The sequence below is a fragment of the Chenopodium album genome, chromosome 7 (assembly GCF_948465745.1).
Source record: "Chenopodium album chromosome 7, dcCheAlbu1.1, whole genome shotgun sequence".
Lineage (NCBI taxonomy): Eukaryota > Viridiplantae > Streptophyta > Magnoliopsida > Caryophyllales > Amaranthaceae > Chenopodium > Chenopodium album.
The window spans coordinates 74,650,441-74,670,014 of NC_137840.1; the positions used below are offsets into that span (position 1 = coordinate 74,650,441).

General features: G+C 36.5%; 1 protein-coding gene and 1 pseudogene across 1 annotated transcript; both read right to left on the reverse strand.

The window, feature by feature from the left end:
• Nucleotides 1-1,269: 1,269 nt before the first annotated feature.
• Nucleotides 1,270-16,333, reverse strand: LOC145639572 (mediator of RNA polymerase II transcription subunit 12-like). Its single transcript, XM_081690848.1, has 14 exons — nucleotides 15,908-16,333; nucleotides 15,665-15,773; nucleotides 15,325-15,530; nucleotides 14,213-14,272; nucleotides 13,695-13,800; nucleotides 13,319-13,387; nucleotides 13,161-13,214; nucleotides 12,932-13,039; nucleotides 11,255-11,404; nucleotides 10,099-10,446; nucleotides 7,641-9,976; nucleotides 4,023-6,638; nucleotides 3,302-3,632; nucleotides 1,270-2,350 (listed from the first exon to the last, which is right to left on the reverse strand). The coding sequence occupies exons 3-14, from the start codon at nucleotides 15,453-15,455 to the stop codon at nucleotides 1,898-1,900; spliced, it is 6,762 nt and encodes a 2,253-aa protein (XP_081546974.1). The 5' UTR covers nucleotides 15,456-15,530; nucleotides 15,665-15,773; nucleotides 15,908-16,333; the 3' UTR covers nucleotides 1,270-1,897.
• A 1,690-nt stretch (nucleotides 16,334-18,023) lies between these two features.
• Nucleotides 18,024-19,574, reverse strand: LOC145640676 (uncharacterized; annotated as a pseudogene).

A 19,574-nucleotide genomic window follows, 5' to 3' on the forward strand; every position in this document is an offset into this window, starting at 1 on the left:
CCACTGAATGAATATATAATACCACTACATACATAAATAGTACCACTGAAATGTTCAATGATACCATTTAATCATGTAGTGATACAATTGATCACCCAGTGGCACTGCTCTAAATTCATAAATGCATTTACGTAAAATTACCTTCATGCCCCTCGTTATGCATTTACTCATACATAACTAACCTTCCTTTGGAAAGCCTCAAATACTCCTACATATTTTTAAATCCAAATAATTGATTAATTGAAAAAGATGAGCAGAGTTCAATTAAATATTAGGAGTTTAGCCCCATTAGTGGCTGGACTGATTACAAATTTAATCTCTAAGATTCCGTTAGGATTGGTTGATGGCTTGATTTGGAACACTTGTCCAAACACTTTAATATTTGCTGGTACATGTGATGGATTCTTGCAGGTAATTTAAATTTAACATAGATATTGATTTACTTAATTGTTTGAAATGAACGTTATATTTGAGGAATTTTGTAAAAAATTAGCTAAGAAGCCCCAAACTGAAAATTGTGGGAAATTCCGCAACAAATGTTGGTGACATTACATAGTAGATTTTGAAGTGGAGAGCTCGCTCACAATCAAAGATCCTAAAGGAGAATCCACCAGCGTTTGTGAAGATGTACAGAAAATGTCCAATGAGGCTTTGTGTACTTTCAAATTGTACTAACGCAACAATGAAAGTTGCCAAGATTGCCTCCAAGACATACATCAAACAACGAAACAAGATACTTAAGAGTTGCTCGGCTTACAACCCTTTAGTTAGGATGACAGTAATGCAAATGCATCGAAGCATCCAATACGCACCAAGCGACTATCAGATTCTGCAGTATTAACTTTTTATTAAGACTGATACGAATGATGTATTATTGTACCTTTGTTATCTAAACTTATATAATATATGAATATATTGCTTTAGTTTTATTTAATGCTCAAAACTAATTGACAATTTTGTTGAAGTTTTTTTGTACTAGGGTTTAATTTTGTAGCGTTTTCTAAATATTTGGATTTGTAATTTGGTTTAATCTATTGGGTTATGAGGAAATTTTACATGGTCGCTAAGCAAGTAGTAATTGATAAATTGTGTGTAAGGTTGTCAAAACTTTAGGAAAGATAAACTTCAAAACTTAATTAAGAAATATAAATGGTGTAATTTGGTTTATGTTTATGTTTTTTAAGAACAATGGAAGAGTTAAATGAATGTTGATGCTCATATTATAAATGGATGCAGCATTAAGTTTAGGGCTGTGATCAGGGGCTATAATTTCTGGAGAATGAGCTAACACTTTGAATATCTGACAAGTTAGGCAAAAGAAAAATGGCAAATAGCCATATTCAGGCCCATGATCTACAATGGCATTTCTTCAATGCTGAGTTCAAAAGTCATAACACCTATGCCCCGGCTATATTCTACAGTATAGATAGCTACCAGCCAGAATATCTGGTGACTTGGTGAGCATAGTACTCAGGGCATCAGAGGAGAAGAATGGGACAAGATATTTCAAAAAAAAAAAAAAAAAAAAAAAACTACAGAGCAGAGATTTTGCCGAGCTCAAGCAATCACGGTCACCATTATATCTAATTATATACAAGCCTCCGACCCGTGCTTGTGGCGGTGGTGTTCATAGGTTAGTTAATGAAGCAGACTTCAGATAAGCAGCCACCTTGGCACTTGGGCAGGATAAAAATTCATAGCAGCTTACACAGATCCTCAGCCCTCAGGCCAACAAGTAGCAAGTATTCCACCTGCTTTCTGGCCCTCCAATCCGAGTGAAGAGGGCAGCAACAAGAAAGATAATTGCCTTCTTAATGCACCATGAAAATCATTGATTTTTTCTCTCTGAAGGATCTGCTCATTCCGGGACCAAAATAAATTACAAGGTCAAGTAGGATCAGCTATCGTCATCCACAGCACCAATGTATGTGAGATCAGTCCGTCTCACTCTAACAGCTCCTTTCAACCAACTGGATGCTCTAAGGTTAGCATGGTCACCACCACCCATAACTGCAGTGTTACTAGAAGATGAGCCTGAACCTGCCCCATCTTCCAAAAGCATCCATGGGTCAACCTCCAAATCGTTATCAGGTTGAGAGACAGCTGATTTTGACTTTCCAAGCATGGCAGTAGATGTAGCAGTGCGCACAGACGGCAGTATATTCTTTGGCAACGGACTTGCTTGGTTAGAAGGAAAACTGACACTGGGCTGAAGTGAAGCAAGAGCAGTAGATGCAAGAGTAGGCGGCTGGCAAGAGATAAAGGTTCGTGGGTTGGGTACAACAACTGGCATAGCTGCTTGAATACGCCATCGTATTGCATCTGGCAAGTGCATCCGATCCAACTCACTCTGCAATAAGCAAACAGAAAAAAAAGATGAAATGATACCCCTAGGATACACCTTGATATCAGATATACACTCAGAAAAAACATTATATCAACCAATGGCAAATGGCAAATGGCACTAGCATTCACACAGAATATAAACAAAAACTACAAGTCACATGCTGGCCCCTTCGCTGAGCATAGTTACTTGATAGATGAGCTCAGAATACATGACCCCTTCACCCCTCAGGGTAACCTTTAATCCAAGGAAGTACAACACAATAATTACATGCAGCAACTAGTTGAATAGGTCTGTTTCTCCAGTCGCTAACTAGCTCCGATTGGCAGGAACCAATTTGGAGCAATTGATATCACATGGTTTTCTGGTAATTTTTCCTTTCAAAAGAAAAACCATACATACATACCTTAATAAATATACCCATTTCTCCTACATACCTAAATAAATATACCTTAATAAAGAAATGAAACGTTTCTTTAGGGGAGGAGGGAGCAAAACATTTAAGTTAAGTGCATCCTTATTGCATCTTGCATCAAATAGAAGTTGACCAGAAACAGCTTCAAAGATTTATCCTAGCTCTCTTGAAGAATACAGACTGTTTCTGGTTTCATACAGAACCAATAATGTGTCAACAAATCATCTATTAGTAACTTTCACACATCTTCACCTACCTATTAGATTGTTTCACCCTTATATATGAGTTACAAATTAATTGCTTTAGAAAGAAAATGGCCGATTCAAGTCTTTTGAAAAGGCAATTTATTAAAAACACATAATAAATCAAAAGGTAACATGGAAAGGCTAACAATTAGCAAAGGTGATTTTTGAATGAACTCAGCATGATGGGAAGAAAATCAAAGGAGAGAGGGGCTCAGTTATTAAAACACAAAAAACGTGCCAAACACAGACATCATGGAAACAACAAACCAGTAAACCACAGCAACACAAGAACCAAACCTGTAAATTCTCTAAGATCTCACGATCAAATCCAGCAAAGTCTTTCGAGGACACAACAGTTGACTTTGAGGGAGATTTTAATCTGAGCCAACTGGGTTGAGAACTGTTCAGCAAAGCATGTAATACTAGCAATAGCCAATCAAATAAATTCTTCCCTGACAAATCCAAAGAAACATCTGCACAAGTTTCCATCTGTAACTCAGAATCTTTCAGTGGCGATCCCCGTCGAGGATTGAAAGACATGTCCACATCTTCATAAACAACCCTACTTCCAAGAAGACGGAGTATAGCTGATGCAAGCATAAACCTTGAACTGCGACCAGACGAATCCCTGGAAAATCCAATAACTGACTGAGAAAACAGCAACAGAAAATGAAGTGCATTTCACAAATAACAGAACAGAACACATAGTAAAGGCAATTGCCTCCAGGTTAAGCTACACCCACAAAGCCACATCATCCACAAGCACCCTCTTATTAACAATATGCAAGGGGTCAGCCAATAGTTTGCTAAAATACTCATGTAGCCACATTACAGTATCTACTTAGAAATCTTATGTTCTGAAGCATTTCTAATAATTTTGAAGACTACATAAGAACGTTTCATTTTTTTAAAAGGGAAAATGTTAAAACAATAACTTTCAATTGAACACAAAAAGGATGAAAGTTCAACATGCAAAGTACAGATGTAATACAGTACCAAGAAGAGAAAAGGCATTTACCCATCCGCACATATAGAAGGAAGCAATCTCACAAGTAGCTGTAGTCGCAATGATATTGATGCTCGCAGAGCTAAAGGAGAAGACGGTGCTGAATCAGTTGTTACTGCTGCTGCTCGTCGGGCTAACCCAGGGCTACTTCCTTTCATGCTCTTTCTGGTACTACTTTTGCTAGTAAAACCTTCAGACCCAGAAGGAGATGATCCTGTCTGTTTACTGGACCCTGAAGTAAACCCACTTATTTGTTGCTCAATATTGTTCATCTGCTTAATAAGCTCACTTGCAAACCTATTGCGAGAATCATCAGGACTTCGATCAATGCAAGGAAGAACCAATTCCATAAGAGCTCTCTCCGTCACAAACTGTTGATTGGAGTTGAGGCCTTCACGATTTGACAGCTTTGAGGCACCTCTGGCATTTCTTTTATAGTCCTCCTCAACCAGTTCACCTTCTTCCACAGATGGAGTTTCAAATCTCCTTTTGTCTCCCCGACTTCCTATAGCGTCAGAATTGGAATTAGCCCAGCCCCAGGGCTTCGAGAACTGGGCCTTAGTAGAAATAGCTTTAGAATCTGCAAAGTTCACAAGCCGCTGCCTTATAGATTTCTTTCCAAAAAGCACATCTTGTCCTTCTAGAAACCATTTAACATGTAACAGCAATGAATCTTCCAATGACCTTCCAAAAAGACGTACTACTTCTGAAAAGAGTGGAGCAGCATCTGGCCTCACCAATAACCTTGTAAGGACAATCGGAATGAAATTGCTCTCATTTTCCAAAGAACCACCCTTATCAGGATTAGGTGTAAGGCAACGGATAGCCTCAGCTACTGATACTGTGTCATTGGAGGAATCTAGTTTATTGATAAGGGTTAGCTCACTAAGAAAAAGCCTAAGCTCAACCCACTGCCAATGAAATTTAGCAGGCTGCAAAGTATCCAAAGCACTAACAAGCCTATCAGAAATATTTGTTTCACTCTCCTCATATTGAACCTTTGCATCACTAGTCCCAGATAATCGACCACCATCATCCTGCAAAGACACAGAATGTGGTAGTTTACAGTCAACTAATGCATTCAGAAAAAGCCTAGCGCGCAGAGGGATAAAAGCTTTGGCCTTTAAAAGCCTGTCTGAACCATTCAGCTCTAAAATGGATGCAAACTCAGCATCTGTAGTATCAGAAGTCACGATATCAAAGAAACCATGAGTATCTCTTAGACATATATCTCGAAAAGGTGCATGTTTTATTGCATCGCCTATAGCCAAGGACAAAGACTGTAGCAACTGAGGAATCTCTTCACGACCTCCTGGGGTGAAACTGAAGATAAATGGCCTCCATATCATAAATGCAAACAAAGAATATGCTGGAGGTAACACAAGGTTAATAGGAAGTGTGCGCTGCATCCTTGAAAGAGCAATCACAGAGGGTTCACCTAGAAGCTCTACAATTACACCATCAGACACTGCTCTACAATTTCCAACAAGTAGCCTAAACCAATGAATATAAACTTCAAGTGCATTGTCTATTTTGAGGGCCCCAGCTGATCTTGCATTCCCATTTGAGTGGGTCCGAGAACTCCTAACAAACTGAACCAAATCCAAACCATCTCTAAGCCTGAAGACTGTTACCATTCTCTCCAGGCTAGAGACCCCGTGGATAATTGCCCCAATGATAAGAGCTGACACAGCTGCAGAAATCTTTGTAGCCCTTCCAACAGCAACTTTTGTGGAATTATTAGGTACTTCATTTGACAAATTCACGCTAGAATCATGAGCGTCGGGTGACACATGATATTGACCTCGAGCATTCTTACCTGGCAAAAGGACTCCAGCAAGAGCAGAAGAAGCTTCTGTAGCAAGAGCTATTTCAAAAGCACGACTATGCCTCTCACCAAGTGCTTCTTTGAGTAAACACAGGCAATTTATATGTATCCGCAAAACTCGGCGAGCAAAACTCAGTGACCCAGTTGGAGCAGGAAAGTTTGAATGATTACTGACTGATGTGAAATCTGGCATTTTAGCTATAGCTGGCCCAACATTGCCAACGATTGCAGAAACAGCAGAAGAAACCAAAGCAGGATCCCCTTCTTGAGCAGCACCACCAGTCTGCCTAATACAATCAATGAGCCCAACAACAATTTGCTGAGCAATTTGATACCCATCATCCCATTTGTCTATGCCAGCATTCTTTTGAGCACCAGGCCCAAAAAGCTTTCTCTCCTTGCCAAAAAGGTGACGAACTGCTTCTTCAACACATCTTTGCACAATTTCTCGCATACTCATACCCATTCTAGACGAACGGTTACTACTAATTTTTTGGCGGATAAAATCGTCAAGATCCTCAACACCAGCTGGAACTGCAAAAGAAAAACCAAATTCTCCATTTTGCAATTTTCCGGATTCAAGTTCAGAAAGGAGTCTTTTGTCACAAGTTGCCTTAAAACTTTTCTCCCATTCTATTACACTGCTAACATTGCAATATTTCTTCAGCAAATATCTAGCATACAGAAAGGTTGGTGAACCGGAAAGCCTGCCATTGGAGCCTAAAACTGCTGCAGCACGATGCATTGTGCTTGACAAGATTTCAGGTAAAAGATCCACTGCAAGAATTATGTTCTCATACCTAAAACAGGTAAACAGTAAAAAAGAGGAGAAAAAAAGAAAAGAAAAGAAAGCAGGTTCAGCAACAAGATACAAATAAAATAAAGTCTGTGCACACAGAAACAATATAAAACATCTTTAACCATACATCCTTCTTCATATCTATTTTTACCATGGATAAAAAGAGGGATAAAATTTTGCAGCAGCAATAAAGGGAAAAATTTACAAAATGAATACATATAATACAGAAAAGATATAATAGTAAATAACACCATTTTCTGGGCAAATACAACAACAGATCTTGTATGCCCCCAGATTTATTCAAAAAATTTCAAAAGAGAACAACAAATGTAGACGCCTACAATTATATAGCTCAAGTATTCAATTGACCTGGTGTGGAACAATCCCATCGTGATATAACTATTATCATATACTAAGAAAGGACAAGACAAGGAATAGTAAAATTACTTCCTTGAAAACATAAAATGGAAGACAGAACAAAAAATTATAATTCCTTCATTTCCATGTTTGTCAATACCCTACTTTGACCATTTATAACTTTAATGATTCTTTTATCAAAAAATAAAAAAATATTATATTTTGAATATATAACGAGATTATCTAAACAACAAATAAAATAATGATATTTATTACTATTAGTAATAGAAAATGGTAGAAATCAATATAGAAATAGTGTGTTAAGTGAAAATGATAAAAACACGTGAAAAATTGAGGAAGTAGTGAGATTATTTAATGTTAAGCAAAAGGACAGTAAAAAAAAAATTAATAATAATAATTTAATTAAATAAGATAAAATTTAAAATCAAAAAAATAAAAAACCATTTTAATACAGAAATTAGACAACTTCAACACAAAGTTCAAGGTCACATTACAATAACAATATAGCAGAAAAGACAGTCATGAGATGAGAATAGGAAAGAACCAAATGTTTTGTCCATTTATCCATGCACAAGTATAAAGCACAACACATCCACTAACAAAATTAATAATATACTCAACACACCTCCGTATAGCTGACAAGAGAAATGGTTCCTTCACTTCGCATGCATGGCTTTCCACATTTCTAGGCAGCACCATCATATTTCTTCCACCATGTATAGGGGCATTAAGATTACCTAGAGCCTTAGGCAACAGCCAAACGAGAAAACTGATTGCCAAAGGCACTTCAGTGCACATGTCCATCAAATAAAGTATGACAGACAACTCATCCTCACCAAGCTTCCACTTTGCTGAGCTCTTTTCATCAACAGAAGATAAAGACCGATTAACCTGACCAGCCTTGGTTGAAGTTCTTTCTGTTTCCTCAACAACCTGCTTGACATAACTAACTAGCCAAGCAGAAATGCTCCTCTTCTCAGCATATTTCAATCGCTTCAGCTTTTTACCAATAGATACAATATCTGTGCCACTGATTGCCCTGTTGCCATCAGCAGATTTTTCAGCATCTCCTTCCGGAACTGGCCGATGGTGAGGACATCCCACCTTATTGTCACATACATGGCTTGTAGATGCTCCCTGACTTCCCTCAATTCTTGATGCAGCTAGTTGAGCCAGACTTTGTGTTTTACGCACAGACTTCTGTCGACCTCTCGAGGCTTGCTTGCTCGGCTTGATTGGTTGTTCTACTTTAAGGGAATCCACGGATTTTGGCTCCTTCCTCACCCACCAACTATCTTCATCGTCTAATGGGTTTGAAGAGGGTCCATGAAGAAATGAATATTTTTCTTCACCTATTTTTTGTCTCTTTGCCCTTTGACATTCTTCACAGCCAGGTGTTCCATCTGCAATGTCTAGCTTGCCTGAAATGAGTCCAACAGACCTTTTCATGTTTACTTGAGATTCATCAGCTCCAGCATCAGCAGCAGACTTCGGCAGGAGCAACAGCTCCAGAATAGAGAGTTTCAATTTCTCTAGGTCAAGACCATTTTTCTTGCTCTTATTATAAGACACGGCTGACAAAGTCTGTGGTGTTTTCAACTGGTATATGGAAGGAGGTAAAGAATGATCCCTTTGAGAGATTTGATTTTCTTTCTGCTTCTTTGGTGCATAATTAGTACTTCTAATTTGCTTGTGCTCATCAGCAAGCAATCCACGAAGAAGAAGGCACCTTTCATTAGAGTATACATGTATTGCTTCCAGAAGTAGTGATCTGTCAGCACTCTGTGCTTCATCAAAAACATCAAGCATACATGAAACTGAAAGTTGTTTCAAGATCCGAAAATGTCTCTTGCGTCTGTCTGGATCAACAACGGGACCATTTTTGTCCATAATTCCACTAACTAAGAGCTGCCTTGCATATGCCAATGGAGAAAAAATTCCAAAGCGAGTGAGCTCGATGAGGAGTAACTGTACACGCTTAGAACCTTCCCCTTTTTGAGCATCATGTTGATCCAACCAACATATTATAATGTCATGTAAGGGGCCAGGGCTTTCAAAATAATCTGATGTTTCAATGCAGGTAAATTTGTCATAACTTACATCAGCCCTACTTTCAGAACCTTTCTTTCCTTTTTCTGACCTCTGTATCTCCCTCATCTTCTGCTTCATGAGCCTAGTAGCAATATAGAGTTGAGAAAAATCTTTTCTCCCAGTAAATTTTACATCATGAAAAGATGACGTTCTAAAATCCCTGAAATCACAAGTACACCATTCGCAAAGCAAAAACACGGAATAAACTAATGGAGGACCAACATATCTTATCCATTTTAACGATGACCTTAAGCATGGGCTTACTTCGCCAATCCAACCTTCATGAACAGAGGAGTCAGAAATACCTTCAAAGAGTAACTTATAAGCCTCTTGGACATCTCCTAGCACAAGAGCTTTATCTAAGGCTTGCACAGCTTTAGCAACATTCTGCCCAGAATAGCCAGGGCTGGCAGCCTTTGCCAAATAAGTTGATCGTTTCTTGATCGACGAAACTACACGCCTAAACCAAGATGATGGATGTTTGACATCAAGACGGTTGTTAGTTATAACATGCGAAACCCCTGCAGAATCATCCTTTGGGTGTTCAAAACACACAGGTGACTTAGAATGATGTGACACACCACTTTCTGCAGACATCATCAGACAGTGCGGCAAGGGAAAGCAATCCAGACCAACAAAAGTATCCGGTACAGACAGTATTAAATATTGAAGCATCTCAACAAGAGCAGAACAAGTATATGCTCTTCGAGAATTATCCACCGGATCAGAACAGCCTGTGGAAGCTTCCTTGAGAAAACGCAGAGTGACTTCAACAAGTTTGCGCACATATGTTTGACATGTAGTAATGGTTTCCAATACTCCATAAATTATTGGCAGAAGGAACTGCATGACCTTGAGTAAATCTTTATCCTACAATGAACACAGGAACAAAGTTTTAAAATAAGACAGAAAATCAATCAAATCAGATAGCTTACTATAATATTAGGTGGGTATGTCAGAAATCTAAAATTTAATTAAGAAAAGAAAAGCACCTGAAACTGCAAGAATACCCAGTCAATAACTTGAGAAGGAAGAATAAGTCCTTCTGCATGGTGCCAATGAAGAATACGCACCACATACCACCACTTAGTATGCAATGACGGCTCCTCAGAATCCAAAGCCGATGAAACTTGATCACTTTTTTTTTGCACTGACCCTGCATATAGCATTTGTTGTGATCGATCCCTATTTTGAGGGATGGAATGAGAACTATTCCTTGGGAATAACTCATCCAGAATATACTGCAAGTAATCAGTGACATCCTTTGTCCAAATCTCTGTACGCGATAACTGAATTCGGTCAGGAGACCCACTGGAGACACTTGAGGATCCAGGCCTAATCTGCAAAATTTTAAATGCAGGATGACACATTATAAAATATAAACTGAAAGACTGCTGTGAAGTCAAGTGGAAATAACAATGATATGCATCCCATCAATAGAGTGTGTTAACAAATTTAGGCCAACAATATCAGAATATCAGGATGCACTCAAAATGCTAGCAACGGACAACAATTCTAACCAATAAGCATAACACAAAACAATCCAAAATATACAAAAACTGAAGTGCATTCAAAAATTACGTAGGAATATTTTATGTAGAAAGGTAAAATAATTAAATTATGACACGAAAATTTGGGGACATATAGGAGTAATTTTTTTATTCGAAAATAAGTAAAAAATAAAATTAAAAATAATTATAAAAAAAAAAAAAGCACAACATTTTAGGAAACCCAAAAAGAAATATAAGAGTTAGAATATGGGACGGAGTGAGAATTTTTTTTTTAACTCTTTTATTTGTTTTCTCTTTATTCCAACTATGGACCATATATAGACAAAAGTAAACTTCTATATTACACCAATAGCAATAATAATAATTTCCAAACTTCAACTCATAAAAAGTTTTCCATTTTAAGTCGAACATTATAATATTTAACAATAAATTTTGCTCGTTAAATCTTAGTAAATGTTTTACTCATTTAAATCAAATGTGCAAATTTCACAACCAGTTGGTTTTACCCATTTAAGTCAAACGTGCAAATATCACAACCAATTGTACATTGGTGAATGAGCTAACTACTGGCAAATAGAAGGAACACAAGATAATGGTTTTTCCTTATGTGATTTGGGGAAGGAGGGAGAGCACATACCTGATTGAGATAGGTTACTTTAATAAACCATGTTGCTCTCAGCAAGGGAACATTGTTTCTGATGAGAACCTCAAATAGCGACTTTTTCCTATAGCCATGGGGAACATGATCTGCTAAAGAACGAAGGCTTTTGTGGTATTGGGATAAGCCCTGAAAAATGGAAGGCACAAAAATATATAAGAGGAGCACATTTAAAGCACATACGTCAAAAAAATAATCTATATAAATCAGCATATCTTCCAAGATTCTGAATTACATATTCTTCCAAATACTTTGACAATATATATCAACTCAAGCTATGTTCTCCTCAGCTTAACTCTTCCAGTAAAAACAAGTTAAGTTCAGCAAAGTTAAGTTGACTTAAGCAAAAGTTCAGCAAAATTACTAAAAAAAAAAAGGAAGCTAATCATGCAAGATTCAAAAATTAAAATGAGATTTTCCGATAAAGGAGAAAGCACCTCATAACAGCCGCATTTTGCTTCATTAAAGATACTATATAAAAAAAATTATTATTGTGCAAGAGATATTATTTCTATAAAAAAAGTTTTAACATGTTTGCCAACAAAGTAGAGCCATTACGATGTTTAACTTATCTAAAAATATCTAAATTTAACTGTATCCGAAAGTTAATCTTCATAAAGATTGAGTATACGATTGTTCACCCCCCCCCCCCCCAACTCCAAAAAAAATCCCTAAAAAGATTTTTCGTGAAAATACGCATACATTAGTGTAACTATTAGTATGAGCAATCCAGCTAAAACACATGCATGAAAATGAGTACTATAAGCAACAAAAGTAGTAATCCCTTCAACAACGAACATGTTTCCATTCATATTCGGCACAATCAGCAGAAGGCATAAGTTTTCAACTATGGACCCTACACTTAGTGTATTCATTAGTTCTTTGTCAAACTAAGGCCCAATTCTGTTCACGTGTTTTAACCATCAGGAACAGCTTCAGAATAAGCTGAAGTTTAAACTAAGTAATTAAGACAAATTGTTAATTGGAAGACAACCATCCAAACCCCCAAAATATGGGATCCCCATACACCTCCTCCCATTAAATTAAACCAAAAGAATACAAAAAATAGATTTTAACAATATCTTTCCTTCCGCCACGCCAGGACACACCATCACCTCTGGCTCTACACCACACCAGCCAACCATGACTTCTGCCAATACTAACACTGACCATAATCATCAAAAACACCATTCCAACAAGAACCACCACTGCTAAATCACACTAAGCAACACCAGTTCAACAACATCCACAGCCAAAAATCAATACTTTAAACCCCTTGGATATTTACAATCAAGAGTGAAACCCTTAACATTCATTTCAGGTCATCTAAGTTCCAGATCTGGAATTTCGAAAGAAAGATTGACAACCTTAGGCCAAATGTTTGCTAACCTAAAGAAAGGCCAGTGAAATTTTGCTATGAAATTTGCACATAACAGCAAACCTGTAAAATTTTAAGTACAACTGGCACAAAACCTGTAATGAAGATAGCACCATAGGTAGTACACAAGTACCAGAAACCTTAATAAAATTTGCCAGCCCACCAATACTATCAATTTCCAATAAGATACTAAGAATTAAATTATAAAAAAAATAATAATAATAATAATAATAAAAAAAATTAAAAAAATTAAAAAAAAAAAAAATGAGAACACAAACCTCAATCCATCTTTTCTTAAAGTCCTCGCCACAAGACTTCTGCTCTGGAAAGACACAAGATTTACTCAACAAGGAACCAGAAAGTGGCTCTCCGTAAACTTGGCCAGCCTAAAGGATTAAATTGCAGGGCATCAGTTTCACTCAATATCACTCAATAGAAGAAATTAGGATACCCGCCATCGAAAAGCAAGAAGCAAATATAAAGGCTGTGTTACAAAAAGATAATTACCTTGCGCTTCTGAGCACGAGACTCATTGATAGCTCTAAGACGTTTCCTAATTGCCTGCAACGATAAGTTTCATACACGTCAGTACAGCCCACACATCCATTAAATAACAATTAACAAAGCCATATTAAAGTTGCCAGCAGCCCCCCGGCAGTTCTCACCTCTTTGCATTTAAGAACAATAGGTGCCGTAAAAGTATTGACTTGTGTAACTGAGAGCTCTTTAGTTTCCTGCAACAGACAGAATAAAGCTACTTGCTGTAACATTCATATCTAGAAAAAAAAAACAGAAGGTAAGACGTGCTCTAAACCAATCATCCAACCGGTAATCCATGAAAAAGATAAAGTTTGTTTACACTTTTCACTATCATAAAAGAGATCAATTTTGTATATCTTCAAAATGACTATAATAAGTGTCTTCTGTAAATACGGATATTTTGCGTTCTATTGGAGAGGTCAAAGGAGGCTTGACAAGAAAAGCCCAGTAAAACAAAGGAGAATGTGAACAAAGAGAATGAAAAATGCCAATTTTGATTACCTCAAGCCCTTCAACTGTTTCTCTGTAACCAGATTGCACATACTCCTTGGTAAGAGTCTCCTCCGGACAATTTACAGTTTGTGGATGAAAGTCAGGTGCACCAAGGCTAAACAGCAACAGAGAGATGAAAAACAAGAAATCAGAAACAAATAGCACAAATACATTGAAGAAGAATCTCAGTGTTTATTCACTTTGCATTGGGACAGCAAAGCTGTTGATGAAGAAACAAAAGGAAAAGAAAACGTCATCAAAATAGAAGCAGTGAATCCAGTGATTAAACAATCTTATATTTTCACTCTAAATCAATTCAACATTTCAGAATCTACAGCATTTTTCATTCAAGAAAACCATTATACCACTATATATAAATAAAATTACAACCACACAAACTCCATTCAGATATAATTATGTTGCAGCAGCCAGGGAGGAAAAACAGGATTAATTCAATGTCCTAATATGCAATAGAATAATTCCTAGTTTAGTCAAATCTACTAAACTAAAATAAAAGAAAAAAGTACCGAGAGTTGAGTGGCTCCTTCTCGCACTTCAACTTATATGGTGTAAGTGGTGAAGTCCGCCTGTAAGAGTTTACAAAAAAATGAATTATAGTGTTGCAAAAGTAAATTGACCTGCAGACTGTCTTTAATGAACTAAGTTCATATTGATTATAGATTCCATCAATTTTGAGATCGGATTGGGATCAAATCTCTATCATTAAAAAAAAAATATATATATATATATATAAAAAAATAAAAAAAAATAAAAAAAAAAAAAGTCGTTGCTGTGCAGATCTGAAACAATTAACTTATTTTTTCTGATGGTATGCCATTGCATAACAACAAAATATCAAACATAGGGGCAAAATCAAAAGTATTCATATGCCTATAAACCTAACAGAAACCTGACCTTAGATATAATACTTAATGGGGAAGACAAGACACCTGACCTTAGATACAGGAAAGGAGCGACCATCACAATTCACAACACATAAGTAGGAACAGTAACAATCCTGATATCAATACCAGACAGACACTACCCAAACCTAATAGGAAAAAAAAAATAATAGAAAGAAATGTTCCGTAATCAAGGGTGTGACAACATGATATATAGCACCAAAAAGCTGAGTCAAATGTCGGAGGTAAATTAGCGCCAAACACCTCTCGCACACAACTCCCCTCCCTGCCCAACAACTGTAAAGTGAAATTCTGAAATCATCAAATTCTGAACTTAAATATGATTGCATCAGACTGTTTTCACATTATCGACTGCTTGCTAGTGGAATCCTCTTCATAAAGAAAGACTAAGCACCTCCAGTCTCAAAGTCTAGAAGGAGAAAACACTACATACATATTCCTTTTCTAAATCTCTAAATCAAACAACTTGATCCAGACTGTCAAAGTTTAGCATTGTTCAAACAATATCCAAGCAGAAGTAGTGTCATGAGTAATTGAACAAAACAATTATTTCGTATTCCAACACAATCAATAGTGCCAAAAAGGTATGTTATCCAAAATACTTCGCGGGTTTTAGTTCGGTGATCTATAATGGAAATGTCACACCATAAGGTTTCAACTTGCATAGCTTTAAAACAAAATTCACGATATCCAAAACTAAAGTAAGAACGATATACCTCGAGTTTATAGAGAAGTTGGCAGACAAAGACGAATCGTTCCGAGCATTAGTATCTCTATTGGAAATGCCCCCAATAGCAGTGTTGTTATTGACAGCACTAGTGCAGCTAGCAGCATGATACCTTTGCATTTCTCCAAACTACCAGCAGCATACTTCCTACACCATTTACCCACTAAGATTTTCTGCAATTGCCAGTCCCAAAAACTGCCATTCCACCCAAAATCTGCACTCATCACTAACCAGTACCAAAAAAAAAAAAAAAAAAAAAGCTCCATACTTTGCAAAATATATATATATATAAAAATCAAAAATTTAAACATAAATAAAATCATAATTACCTGAATCAATAAATCAGACCTCTTGAAGAGAACAATCCACTTCAAATCATAAGCCCTAATTTCCGATACAAAAATCGAAAATCCCCAAATCAGCACCAATTAAGAAGCCCTAGAAATCGAATGAACACAAAATTAGGGTTTCCAACAGTCAAGATCAAGTAAAAAACCTAATTGACGAAAAATTAGGGTTTTTCCCCAAAAATCAAAATCACGAAAATTCCCAAGTGAGAGATGAATCTGCACCTTCGAGAAAGTGAAATTGAAGGGTAATTGATTAATGGAAGCTCGAAAAAAAATGTGGGAGTTACAGGTGATGTAGATGACGACGAAAATCCAAGAAATTCTGGGAAAAAAAATTGTTCGAAAATTTTTGGAATCAACGATAAAAGAGCACGAGGCAAGAAGAAATCGGAGGCGAGATAAATTTTTAGACGAGGAGAGAGAAAGAAAGACGGATGTGGGGATATTTTTTCTTTTTTATTTATTTCTTTAATTAATTATTTAATTTAATTTACACTATGATCTTATATGATACACTAGTACGATTACTTGACTTGCTTACTAACTACGAGTCATGCTAATTAGTAAATCCTAAATGGAGTATGAAATCTATGGGAATTAGCGAGTTTGAATTGTTTGTTAATCTTAAACTTGTATAGTTGTATGATACACTAGTACGATTAATAAACTTGCTTACTAATTACGAGTCATGTTATGTGTGAAATCTGATCTACAAGATTTAATGAGTTTAAATTGTTTGTTACTATTAGGTAATTGACGAGATAACATTAAATGTAGCACAAACTTTTTAAAAACAACTTGAAATTATGAAAGTAGAATTGAGATTAGTGTGTTTGTAATAACATTATAATTACTGTGATATGATGGGTAAAGATTCTATAAATGAATTTGATTGTTGCATACAATATAAATTTTGTTTCATCTGTCAAGAAAGGCTAGCAAAGCCTCGATTAAAGAGTAGCACGGGTGACATTAATTATTTTTGCGATTAATGATAATGGCTATCTCTATAATTTGTTCCGGTGGCTCAAATTATTGGAGAAAGGTAATTAGTTACTAAATTTGTCCAAACTAAGAAAGGAAAAAAAGTTTATTGTCATAAATTTTTTTCTTTTTTGAAAAATATTAAGAAATGACTTTTAAAGTATGATTAATAAAAGGATATTGACTTTTCTTTAAAAGAAACAATTGAACTAATTGAGGCATGTGAGGTTCTTTGTTATTGAATAATTGTACGTGCGTGATTACTAGATTAGGGTTTCAATACATTGACTATAGAGAATGAACTTTACAAGAATTTTATTGCAATTGTGTGAAAGGAATATTAAGTAAAGTCCTATTTTTATTTTCTAATTATTTTTATTTTTTATTATATATAGATAATCTAACTTGCATTACAATTTCACTTAACTACAATTAGATTTTTTTATTACTTCCTTTGAAAATGCCAAGAGACGAGTTGGTTATAACTTATAACCCTAATGTTAAATACTCCTACACCAAACACCACTCAAAGGCGGCCCTCTTTAAATATGGTGGTTGGGAGGGGAGAGGGAGTTCTTACATCAATAGCCTCTAGCAAAAATTGATTTTTTACCATAACAAAAGCTTAAGGGACAATTTATACAACCAAACCAATTCAAATTGAATGATCCATTGTAGTAATGAGAGAATTGACAACCTCGACATTATTCGAATTGTTCACAAGAGACAAGGAAAGAGAATACTATAGGAATGGTAATAATAATGGCAATGTTAAAATTCTCCATAGCAAAGAGCACTTCACAATTTGTAATTTTTCATATAAATGCATCATCATTTTGGACTTTGGTTTATTTATTTATTAATTTATTTTTATTTCATTATTGTAGAATTGGTTGAAGTCTTAGATCAAAAGAAATTATATCAAATTAAACCATAAATATTTATAGTTGAAAATAAAACATCAAAGTTGTTAATTTATTTTCTCCAGTTATATAGTCATCCTCATAAATTCACACTATAAGGTAAGAAGCCTTCCACGAAATATTGATTAATGTTACCATCAAATCAACAATAAACGGTATACTCTTAAGAGCAATTAATAATTTACCATGATTGCCAATAACTTTAATTTCCAAATCCACCACCACTTCAAAGCTTCATACATGCAAGGATACATCACTAATCCTTTTCAAGTTCATAGTTAAGACCAAATCAAATAACCAAGAACTCCAAATCAACTGTAACACTAAAATCAAAATTTAGCAATGTATGTAACCATTATTAGTATACTATATCTAGAAATCAAATGAAAAACATGAAAACAAAGGTAAAGCATTTTTTTCTTTGAAAGAGCTTACCATTCCCTCATGTTATTACTATCCCCTGCTTCCTCATCTTCATCCATAAGTTGAAGATCAGCAAGCAACTCATCCAGAGGAATGGAGGGGAACTCGTCTCCATCGGTCATAGAAGCTGATTCCGATGCTTGGTAGTCCTTATTCGAGTACAACGTTAACCCGAACCTCAGATCAGGGTTCTCTTCCAAGTCTATCAAGAATTCCTCATACTCATTAGCCTCCTTTTCTTGCTCAATTTTACCTTTGGCAGTGTCATCAGCCTCCATATTAAGCTTCTTAAGCTTCCAAGCACGAGGCTTCCCACGCTTTCTTTGGCGTTTCTCTTCATAGCTCTTCTTTATCAGTATGACTTCAGGAAGAATAAGGCCTTTGTTCTTGTCCAACTCAGAGTCATTATGATTCGCGCCATAAAGATCATAACCAAGGGCATAGTCTCCGGGACTAAGTAGATGGCCTAAGTGTGTCCTGGTGCAGAATATCGTGTCATTCCTTCCAAAATCTGAAACTCGGGCTACTTGAGCATCAGCCAAAGCATACCTCGAGCCAGCAACATTAACTTCAGAGGATATATTATCGATGTCTAGCACAATGTACTTCACTAGACGCCTGCTAGAGAGCAGGCTGTCGAAAGGTGACTTCCAATATTGATCAGCATCTATGAAGCAGTACCTCAAGGTGTTTGGATCCATCAACATTAAACTGTTGGTTACTTTTGTGCAAATCACAAGAGGGCCTATATTCCCATGACTAACAGCCACTCTAGGAGGAAGACATATAAGGTCTTCGCGACAGATGGGGCTGATATCAACAGAGAAAGTGTACTTGTACCTGTAAGTATTGCTCTTCGAATCCTGAGACACGAGCTCTTTGTCACTGCGACTTTTGACAGGAGCAAATTTACCAATAAAATCCACAAATTTCAACCCATGACTTCTGTTGGAAAAAAAGAAGTCAATTCCATTATGCAACTGCTTAATCCTGATAGCTTCATTGGCAGCATCATGCTTAATAATAAGCTGTTCTAAATACAAGAAAGTCCTCCTGTGCGAAACATGCTGTCGCAGTTGAACTGATGCAACCCACTGATCTGGATTAGACTGTATCCTATTACAGTAGGAGCACATTTGGTAGAGCTTGACATAGATTACATGATAAGCTCTCTCTAAAACCGCCCCACGAAGCACTTCTTTCTGAATTCTTAGCTTCACCTCAAGCCTCTTAGAGTTTTCTTCTCTCCAAACAAACTCAGCATCCACCAATGTGACTTTAGCCTTGGCCAAATTCAGCCTCTTCAGGCAGAATGTCAGGAGTTCCTTTGACTCTGGATCAGCCCTGACTCGAGTATTCGGAGGCTGCAAGTAAGTTTCACATTTAGGGCAATATGAGATTCTCACTTGCTTCTGCAAACCTTCTGTGATATCGATTTCGGAACACAAACACCTCACACACATGTTGGCTGCATTTGGTTGCATAGAGATGCCACATTTGCAGCATAGAACGTTGCCATGGGTTTCATGTACTAGAAACATACCATTTCCGTCTGACAT